The sequence below is a fragment of the Colius striatus genome, chromosome 16 (genome assembly GCF_028858725.1).
Source record: "Colius striatus isolate bColStr4 chromosome 16, bColStr4.1.hap1, whole genome shotgun sequence".
NCBI classification, from domain to species: domain Eukaryota; kingdom Metazoa; phylum Chordata; class Aves; order Coliiformes; family Coliidae; genus Colius; species Colius striatus.
The window spans coordinates 8,885,791-8,896,666 of record NC_084774.1 but is presented as its reverse complement, the minus strand read 5'-3'; the positions used below and the strand labels follow the sequence as shown (position 1 = coordinate 8,896,666).

General features: G+C 50.8%; 1 protein-coding gene across 1 annotated transcript; it reads left to right on the top strand.

Annotated features, from left to right (window-relative positions):
- Nucleotides 1–9,926, top strand: STMN3 (stathmin 3). The gene is made up of 5 exons (XM_062009210.1): nucleotides 1–287; nucleotides 7,409–7,504; nucleotides 7,949–8,124; nucleotides 8,807–8,998; nucleotides 9,801–9,926. The coding sequence occupies exons 1-5, from the start codon at nucleotides 269–271 to the stop codon at nucleotides 9,858–9,860; spliced, it is 543 nt and encodes a 180-aa protein (XP_061865194.1). The 5' UTR covers nucleotides 1–268; the 3' UTR covers nucleotides 9,861–9,926.
- Nucleotides 9,927–10,876: the final 950 nt, after the last annotated feature.

Genomic DNA, 10,876 nt, shown 5'->3' with positions numbered 1-10,876 from the left:
CTCTGGCAGGCAGTCCTGCCTGGGAGGGATCTGCTGCCGAAGCCACCCAGGAAAGGAGGCCCGATACGCTAATTAATATTCTGAACTAGTGACCCTTCTTTTTCTTTCCACCCCTTCCCTTTCTCTGGGCTCTCCAGCCTCTCCCTGCCGTGGATGGCTGCAGCCCCCTCCAGCTGAGTCAGTCCTCCCTCCCCGCAGCATTGCAGCACCTCCACAGCTCCCTCCGCTCCTGCTCCTGCAGCACCCGCTCCGCTCCCGCCGCAGCAGCATGGCCAGCACCGTCTCAGGTAGGACAGACGCCTTTTGAGGGGGCTTGTCATCAACCTCCTTGTAGAACCATCAGGTTTTATACCTTTTTATTGTTATTCTGAGGGTTTGGTTTGGGGTTCTTTTTGTTCCCATGCATTTTGGGGGTGTTCTCTGATGAGGAGGCAGCTGGTATGGCAGCATTGTTCCCCTTCCTCCCCCATACACACACCCCTCTGATGCAAGACAGCAGGTGGGCTTTTTATTTTAATATGAAGACACATGTGATAAACTTGCCAGTTTAAAATATTGCTGCTGTTACATTGTGCCATAAGATGCTGCTGCATTACTGCTTGTTGTTATGTTTGAAATGTGGTAGAGCTGCTTTTTCCTTTTTTTACAAGAAACAAAATGCATGTTGTGTAGCTGGCTGCAGAGAAATCAGCAACTGGCTTTGGTTTTGTGAAGATCATACGTTGTCTTATTGGGTGTTGGAAGGAAAGACACAGACAAGAGACTGACAGTAACAGCCTAAAAAATGCTCCCAAAAACAACCAGAATAACCTGGGTGGGTTTCTGTGTATTCTCAGGGCTTCCCATCCCTAGATTGCTTCCACAGCTCACGTTTCCTCCTTAGAAGATGCTACAGGGGAGCGGTCCTCTGATGGCGTTGGGTGGAAGCAAATGCTGCAAGGGAAGCCCTTCCTCCCTTCTGCAGCACTAACAGGAGCGGCAGCGGGGCTGCCCCGGAGCCCGGCACAGGGCTTGGCTTTGGCTGCAGGATGGCAGCCTGCCCTGAGCATGCTGGGCTGCTTCCCTCCAGCCTAAAGGTGTGTTTTGCTCCTTTTAACTGGGGAGGAAGGGATTCAGATGGCTGAAACTAGGAAGGTGGGTAAAGGAGAAGAAGAACTTGAAATGTACAGTGAACTGTGGGTGGGTTTAGAGGGTCTTTTTCTTTAAAACAAACCCCAAGTTTTGCTTTTTTTCCCTTGAAATGACTCTGGTTTCTGCAGTGTATGAAGAGGAGCTTGGGTGGAGGAAGCTAAACCCTGGAGGGTTGGGATGTGGGAACAGAAGACAAAAAGGAAAAGTAGGCAGTGCTTTGTGCCTCCCCCGGCAGGGAACCAGCCAGGAGGAGATGGGCAGCACTTCTTCCCTCATTCACTGGCCTTTGCTCATGTGTCCTGCTGTGCATTTTCAATTCCTTTTTCCTTCTGAAAGACCAGTAGATGCATAGGAGAGAGAGACAAGAGCGATGGGGGCGGGGGGGGGGGGGGGGGGGGGGGGGGGGGGGAAAGAGGGGAGAGTGTTAGGATGCAGCTGATCCCGAGCTGGCTTTGCATGCAATTAAAGATGGCAAAGCAGCAATTAAAGATGGCAAAGCAGCATTGAATAAATATGTGTCTGTGCTAGAAAATCTCCAGCCATTGTATTTATTTCTGTAAGTACCCTTGTTTCAACAAACCTGTGCGGCAGTGCACGCTCGGCAGGTCCCACCCATCTGCCTGCCTTCCCTACAGAACTGGATTGGAGATCATTTGCAGGATGAGGGTGGGAGGGACAGATCAGACTTACCAGCCATCTAAACCAAGGTTGCATCGAACTTGAGATGGACGAGGTGGTGACTGAGACACACGTAGGCATAACGTGCATTTCCCAGCTGGTGCATTCTCACCAGCCCAGCCCACCGCATGCCGATGGCATCTTGCACCTTCCCAAAGATGCAGTTTTACTGTCAAAGGAGACTTAAGATGGTGAAGAAGCGTGTGCTTCAGAGAAATTGTGTTTCCCTGTGGCTCAGGTCAAGTAGAGAAACAATTGCAAGGGGTGGAAAGTCGTTGGAAAGTAGTGCTGTGGCAGGAGGAAGGAGAATAGGGCGGTGTGTGCCAAGGGAGGGAGAGGGGCTGAGCCTCGCCCAGCTGCCTTTGCAGGGGGCAACTCCCCATCACCTATGGCACTTATAGCAGAAACAGAGAATAGCCTGGAATAGCAGGAGGAAAAGACAAATGAATCCTTAAATTAAGGAAAGAGTCTTGTTTGCTTTCTTCATTATTTTCTCCTTTATCTGCAGCAAAAGCAAATCCCTGCTGAAGGGAGAGCAGCTGCAGTTGTCTGCAGCTGATGCCTCGGGGCTCATCCCCCTTGGGAAGATTTTCTTGTGTTTGTTTAAACAAATCCCTGAGATGAAAAGAAACAGGGCTGGCTTCTCTCAGCCCAGCAGTCCTCTCTCTTTTCTCCCTACCACCTCAGGCGTTTGCTCCTGGCAGAGGTGGTTGTTTTCAGTGCTGGAGCAGCAGAATGGGCGGCACATGCTCAGTGCAGGCTCAGCTGCAGTGCTGGCCCTGCTGCTGGGCAGACCTTGCAGGGACAGAGCCTTTGCACCTCCTCCCCACAGCACTGCACAAGGCTTTGTGCTGCTGGACACTGCAGAGGGGTGGCTGGCTGCACTCTGCAGGGCTGCATAACTCTCCTCACCATTTGTAGGCATCTGGGTTGGAGAAAGAGACGTGAGATTATGAAATGATGCAGTAAGGTGACAGCCTTATGGGCTTTTCTCTGATTATAGTGTGTCTGAGAAGGTGGAGCCAAGAGGAAACACCAATTTGTCATTCCTGGCCTCACAGCTGGGCATGGGAAATGTGCCTTGGCAGATCCCAAGGTTTCCTCTTCCTACACTGAAATGAGAGCTGTCTGACTCTGTGTAGGCCCAGGTAATCCTGTCACACTATTTCTGGGTGGTATTGGTGGATACCTGTCCTGACACTTCTACTGCACATGCTGGAGAGCCAGAATCCTCTCTGACAAAATCTCCATCTCAAGAAATGTGATTTTGATCAACTCTGTATGGCCTCAGAAATGTATGGTACTTTTGTTGGGCCTTCAGTTTTACAAGCCAAAGAATCTATTGTAGGCATTTTTCATATCACTTTTTAAGCTACTGTATCCAAACAAGGCACTTAAATCCTCAGAAAAGATTTGATTTTTCTCAAGTCTAAGTCATATCTTCTTTGCTGGCACCATGTAGGCTCTGTGAGGATCTCAGGTGGGTGTCTCTAAAGATCCATTGCAGGGTGAATTGCAACTTCAAGCTTTCGTGGGGTGAATGGGGCTGATGATTCCTGGTGACAATACTTGGAGGGACCTGAAGCTCACTAAGACTCCTATACTCCTAAATGAAATGGAAACAACGTGCCTGGCTAATCCCTTCCAGTTGCCCTGCTGATATGGGCTTTGTTCTTCCATGTGTGAGCTGACATTGAAAGAAAAAGGTCTCATGTCCAGAAGGGAGTTAAACTGGTATTCACATCTTTGCCTGTGATTTAGGAATACCACAAAAGCTGGAGAGCAACCAAAGACTAAGTACATGTACTGTAGCCCTTTGGCACACCCCAGCTGGTGAAGAGGTGCTCAGGATATTTCCAAACAATCCTTTTATTCTTTCAAGGTACCTCTACATGCTTAGTGTCCTGTATTCTCTGAGGATGTTTATACAGATAACACCACTGTATATTGGGCAAGTGCAGTAATACCCAGTTATTGCAAAAGAAACCAAGATCCAAAGACCCCAAATGGCTGTGGTCACACAGCATGTCTGTAACTGATACATCTTGGCCTTGGACTCCTGAACTTCTGCCTTATCCAGTCCCCAGCTCATCTGTAGCTCTTTGTCTCATCCCAGCCTGACTATCTGAACCTATTTTGCCCCAAATCCACAAACACTCTGGGACAGCTGCCTCTATTTGGCTCCTTCCTGTGCTGCTTCCAGTAACCCAGGCCATGCTTCTCTCCTTGCTGACAATCAATCAATCACCCATCCAGCCCAAGCTGCTGGGTCTCTGCTGCACAGCTTGGGCCTTTCTGTCTTGCTGAGCCCATAAAAGAGGAAATCTCCCTGGTTATTTTCCTGAGGGAAGCCCACATGTTCCAGTGCCACAGCATGAGTGATTTGCTAATCCATTGTCTGTGCATAATATGGCATCATGAACTGCAAATGAAACCAAGGAGGGAAGGAGCTGGGTGATTAAAAACCATTCCTGGGTGACAGTTTAGCAGATGTCCGACAGCAGGCAGAGGAACGTTCACATCTGTCTCTTCTCATGGGTGATTCCATAAGAGCCCATGGTAACCTGTGGGCCTCAAATGTCATGGTGTGCTGCGGAGATGCTGTGTGGCATGAGTGTGGGGTATAACCACTGATCTGAAAAAGCCCTCAAACCTCTAGTGTGTCTGCTTGGGTGAGCTCTCCTGCTGACCTGTTTGGGGAAACTGGGGAGCAAGAAGATGGCAATGAGTGAGACTGAAGGGAAGGTCTGGCTGTTGTTTTTATGATAGAATTCATAGCCAGTGAGGCTCTCTGGACTCTGTTGTACTCTCAAAGACTGTGGTTGCTTTTGTTGTGTATGTGGCATTGCAGTCTTTATGCTGAAGGACTGACTTCCATCCCTCTACCTCCTCCACCTCCTTTTTGTGCCATAATTGGACTACTCTCCGTTTTTTTTTTTTCATGATACAATATTCTTTATGGAAGCAGTTTTCAATTCTCCAAAGTTATCTCTGCAAACAAAGTTCTTTCCTTGTAATAACCTTCCTTTGACCTTGCTGTCAGCCGTAGCACTTCCAGTGTCATCCATTTCAACCCCCTGACATCAGCCTTGCCATGCCTCTGGTTTGTGCTGAGTGACTCTGTTGGTGGTGTGCCTAAAGAGCCTCTCTCTGCTTTGCTGGACATTATCCAACACCAAACAGAAAGACAGGCTGCTCAACACAGTCTACAGTCTAATTTTATCTAGTTAAGAAACAAATGTCTGTAATGAATGAGAGGTGCTGAGCCCATCGTGAGCAGAAAGATGGGTCTTGTCACCCGTCCCCTGCCGTTCCTCCATCTCCTGCCCCACAGCCACTGGGGAGCAGCTGGATAGTGTCCCCGGGGGTTAGCTTGGAGGTAAACACGTCAGAGGGATAAACGTGGTGTGTAGTGCTCGTGGGGGATGTGGAGATGCAGTAAGGACTGTGCAACACTAGAGGGAGCACGGGAATTGAGTCACTGGGCAGAAAACGAGCCGAGAGCACCCTGACCCACTCGGGGGATTGAGCAAGGCCCAGCTATGTCCCTTCTCCAAGCAGTTTTGCCCATGAAATCTATGCAATGCAGAGGAAAGTTAGGTGAAATATTTTAATAAAGGTGAATTGTTGTGTGGGATGTGCAGAGGAATATAAACAGAGCAGGATCAGACTGTGCTGGTTGCAAGGCATAAATATTCAGGCATGTTGAGGAGCTGACTGCACCTTTTGAGACAGGAGTGTAGCTTCATCCCTACCCAGGGTCCTGTGAAGCCAACAGAACACAAGCTTGCCCCAGTGTACAGCATTGGACTCTGATACACATTCTACAACTTCTTCAGTTGATTCACCTCTGAACTGACACAACTCAGTTATTTGCAGTGTTTCACCCCGATGCTACTATGGAAGCAGCGAAGTTTTGTGACTCAGTGATGGGGTGTGTGAATGAACTTGATGCTGGTCCTTCTGTTGCAGTGTTTGCTGAAAAAGAAACATAAAATATCAGTAATTCAGACCTGAGTGAGCAACCTGCACTAATCCTCTTGCTGCACCGCTGGGACCAAAGTGATGCTGTGATATGGAGTCCCTCAGGCAGTGAGCCAGGGAGCATGGCTGGTTTAGCCACATATCCAACACTTGCTTAGTGTAAGCAGAATCTATTTTTACTAACTTAGCAGAAGTAGAAAATGCAAATAGAGGCTTGAATAAAAAAATCAGCATTTCCTGTCTGATTATTCTTAAAATATGTGCATTTGTGCTCTGCAAGGCATACAGTGCTCCCTGCAAGGGACTTGCTGGCTGCATTCTGGACAACCAGCTCTCTCTTACCTTGGTTTGAGGATTTTGTCTGCTGGCATGAATACCAAAACCTTGTATCTGTTGGCAAATGTGAGTGCAGATTCTTCTGAAGTAGATTTTAGTGCCAAGGCTTGCAGTGCTGCTCTTCACCCCTGGGAGTCTGAAGCGTGCCCTTTCTGATGCAGCTGATTCAGATAGCCTTGCTTCAGGAGAGCTTGGGTTTGATCTTTGTTGACAGAGTCTCCTCAACAGTGACCTGGAGGTTTTGTTTCTTTCTTTCATTTACTGACCCAGAGGAGCTGCTCTCTCCTCACAGGAGCCCTTTCTTACTTTAGCCTAACAGTGTGTTGAACACACATATCACCGCTGGTTCGTTGCTGAACGTGTCACATCAAAGGCACCTGAGGGCAAGGGTCACTGCAGATGCTTCTGTGTCCCACGGGTGTAACCACCAGCGCCAGCCCAGAGGCGGAGGGTCAGGGATCCACTTACGTCTCAGAGCGTGGACTAGGACGAGATTTCTTCAGAGGTCGATCCTTCCACCTCTTCATCCCCGAATGCCCCGGGCTCGCCGCTGCCTGGGGGCTCCCGGGTGGTGCTGAGCGGGCGGCTGCCGGTGTCCCGCTGCCCCCGTCCCGTGGTTCTGAACGGACAGCTCCGGGGGGGGGGGGGCCGGGCCGAGCGGAGCCTGCCCGGGCCCGGCCCGGGCCGCCGCCGCTTTCCCCGTCCTCTCCTTCCCGCAGCGGGGTTGCCCGGCAGTGAGGGCTGTCCGGCTGACCGGGGCTCTTCGGATTCTCCCCCCTCCGGGCGCCGTGGCCACGGCAGCTCCTGGCCCCTCTCCCCAGCCCTGTCTGCCCGCATGCAGCTGTAGGCTCCCGCGCTGGAAGAAGGTCGCAGAGGTTGAGCTTGCCAGGGGTTAAGCAATGGTCCAGGGTGTTGATGGGTGCCATTTTACCTCTGGGTCTGGAAGGGGAATGGAGAAAGGGCCTGGGCAACTGTCTTAACACAGTTAACTACACGGGCTGGAGCGTTTCAGCTCCTTTGAAGGGAAAATCCTGCACAGAAATTTATACCTCTAGATGTGGTAGATCCCTACTGTGTATCTTCCCATGACATTTGCCACACTGGCAGCTAATTTAGTCTGTTCTAGAACAGATGCTCCTTGGGGACCTTTTGACAGGCTATAGCAGCTTGGAAAAGCCTCCATAGAGTCTGGTGGCTGCAAACAGGTTTCCTTCTGTCTCCATGAAAAAGCTGCCATTGACACTCAACCTTCTGCTCATTGCTATTTTGTGTTTTTCAGCCTACAAGGAGAAAATGAAGGAGCTGTCTCTGCTCTCCCTCATCTGTTCCTGTTTCCACACCCAGCCTCATCCCAACACCATCTACCAGTATGGAGGTAGGTAACCTGCTCCCACCGGAGCTGCAGCATCGTTTGCCTGACACTCCTGCAGGCAATGTGGGAGCTGGTCCATGCTGGGCTGTCCCATCCTGGAGCACCAACCCATGTCTCAGCTCGGGGTCTTCCTGTTTAATTTCCTTTCACAGTTTATTTTGTTAGTGTAGCCCACATTTTCCCAGAAACAAGCTGCTCACGGAGGCTGTCTGCTTTGTACTGGGGTGACATGGGAGATGTTAGCAGCAACGGGGCCTTTCTGTGGTTATGCTGTGGATTGGAATGAATTGCATTGGCTTGGGGGGATGAAGCTGATCACTAATGGGGAAATTCTGGGGATGAAACGAAATCACCTGGCTCTTCCTATGTGAAGAGCTCGATGCCCTCAGGTGAACAATCTCCTGAGTGTCACAGGTCTAGAGTCCCTGTTTTTCTTCCCCCTCAAAGATATGGAGGTGAAGCAGCTGGATAAGAGGGCATCAGGCCAGAGCTTCGAAGTGATCCTGAAGTCCCCTTCAGATTTATCTCCTGAGAGCCCCATCCTTTCCTCCCCCCCAAAGAAGAAGGACCTGTCGCTGGAGGAGCTGCAGAGGAGGCTGGAGGCTGCAGAGGAGAGGAGGAAGGTAACAAGATGTCCTGCAGAAGCAGTGACCTTTCTGTGATGGGTATTAATTGCACCAAACTCCAAAACTGGCTTAGCAGGAGCAATCTAAAACAGCTGGGGAGAGTGTTTTACACTTGTATTGTACTCTACAGTAAATTATCAAGTGAGATGTGGGAGTCATGGAGCAAGGTCCTGCAGCCTGGCTTAAGTCTGTGGGAAATCACCATCATCATTATTCTTCTGTTCTTAAAATCCACACAAGGTCTTCTTGGCCTTCTGCTCAAGAGCTGGCTGTGGGAACAGTTCTCTCCAGCTGATGCTGCAGGAGATGTAGCAGTTGGTCACACACCAGATTTAAACTCCAGCAGAGTGAACCAAAGTATAAATGTTACAGCTGGTGATAGGGGAGAGCAAATAATTCAGAGAATGGGGTGGCAGTCAGAGAGGGGCCTTTGGGCACACACACACATCACCTGGGTTTCCCTGAGCTGGGAGGCACAGCGTTGCATCACCTACCCATCCAGAGCCCTGGACACGGCAGATACTGCCCCAGAGAAGGGAAAAGCTGTCAAAGCCTCTTCCAAGCAAAAGCCTTATGGAATTGAAGAGGGTGGCAGGGAGGTTCTGAGCCTCTCTGGGGAGCTGAAGGCCAGAGGAGCCCCTTTGGTTGCCTCACGCCTCTCCTGCTGCCTTGCCCGCAGACCCAAGAGGCGCAGGTGCTGAAGCAGCTGGCGGAGAAGCGGGAGCACGAGCGGGAGGTGCTGCACAAGGCACTGGAGGAGAACAACAACTTCAGCCGCCTGGCCGAGGAGAAGCTCAACTACAAGATGGAGCTGAGCAGGGAGATCCGTGAAGCACATCTGGCTGCCTTGAGGGAGAGGCTCCGTGAGAAGGCGAGTGTGGCGCCACACGAGGGGGGTGCTGATGCCCCTGAGGGGTTTGGGGGCTGGTCAGATGGGCACAGGGGAGTGGGTGCTTTGTTGCTGATGGAAAGCTGTCTGTCGAGCAGCATGAAGAGGAGGGATGTGTCCTTCAGGCTCAGTAGAGAAAATATCACCTGGCTGATCTTGTTAAGTGCAAGCTCAAAGCCCAGAGGATCCAGGGGCTGCGTGGCCAAAGGGCTTTACAGAAGAGGGGAGCTGTTGATCATCAGCCCCCTGAATATGAGCCAGCAGTTGGCCCAGGTAGCCAGGAATGCCATCCTGGCTTGTGTCAGCGCTGGTGTGACCAGCAGGACCAGGGCAGTGATTGTCCCCCTGTATTCAGTACTGGTCTGGTGAAGCTGCACCTTGGGTGCCTGAGTTTAGTTTTGGACCCCTCACTCTAAGAGGGGCATTGACACATGTCCAGAGACAGGCACTGGAGCTGGGGAAGGTGCTGAGGGCCATGGGTTAGTGGTGGGCTTGGCAGTGTGAGGGGAGGGGTTGGACTCAATGAGCTGAAAGGGCTTTTCCAATGGAAACGATTCTGATTCTATGAATGCCTTTGCTTTAGGGTTACATCACCTCCAGGCTCCTGCAGGGGAGGTGCTTCACTCCTTGCAGGTGTAACCCACTGTCCTTGGGGTGTGTCAGATGAGAAACTGTTGTGTGGGGGTCTTTTTTGTCTACTGCAAATCCTGTGTAGAGGAAAGGAGGAAAGAAGAGCGTGCAAGGGCAGAAGGTGTTAGCCCGGTGTCGTCTCTCCCATCTGCAGGAACTGCATGCAGCCGAAGTCCGCAGGAACAAGGAACAGCGGGAGGAGATCTCTGGATAAAGGGCTTTTCTACACATCTAGCACCTGATTCCTGTTAACCAACCAACCAACCAACCAACCAATCAACCAACACGTTTGATTTCGTTTGTCTAGACGCAACATTCGGTTCTCCATCCCCCCCCCCCCCCAGTGTTCGTCCCCCAGCTACACGCTTCTCTATCTCTGCATCCTTAATCGTCAGTGCTTGTGGGGATTCACGGATCATAGGGACCTCTCAGCAGAACAGCAACTAGTTCACATGAAATAGAGAGAATCAATCAATCAGTCAGTCAATCAAACAGCTCCTTTGGAGGGTTTTGTCCTGTTTTTTTTTTTAAGAAAAGAAAAACATTTCTTAAACTGATGTATAAAACCAGTTCAGATGTGAATAAATTCAACCAGCAGTGTCACATAGCTACAGACTCCTTAACCAGGGCTCGTGCTCCTCTTGGTGTTTGCTCTGAGCCAAGTATCAGCTTCAGAATAACAGGGAGTGATAATTTCTGTGTGTCAGGTAGAATAGGGAGCAGTCCCATGTTTGCTGTCTGGTAGGAGAGAGGAAAGAGAGGGTTGTGGCACCCAGAAACCGCCGTCTCTTGGCTGCATCTGGAGCCAGCCCAGGCAGGCAGTGCCCCAAAGGCCTCAGCTTTGGATGGTTCTTTGATGGCCTGTGAGGAACCAAGTGAGGGTCCCACCAGAGCTCGGTGTTGGGTGCCACGTCATGGAAGGTCCCTGTCACAGCAGCCACCACCTGATGCCCTGATTGGCCACGGGCTGAAGGAGCCCATAGACTGAGCTGCCTTCTCCCTGGCAGAGTGGGGACCAAGAGGTCTGTGGGAGCCCTGGGAGAGGGAGCTCAGTCTGCGGCTCCTCCAATGCTCACACAACGCAAGATTTCACTCCAGCAGGAAAGCAAATCCAATAGAGATGGTGCAATGTTGTGAATCAGCCTTTTAGTAAGCAGAATAATCACCCTTCCTGCTTTCCAGAGCTGGTTGTGAGTCTTCAGGGCTACTGCAGGGCAGACACTGAAAACA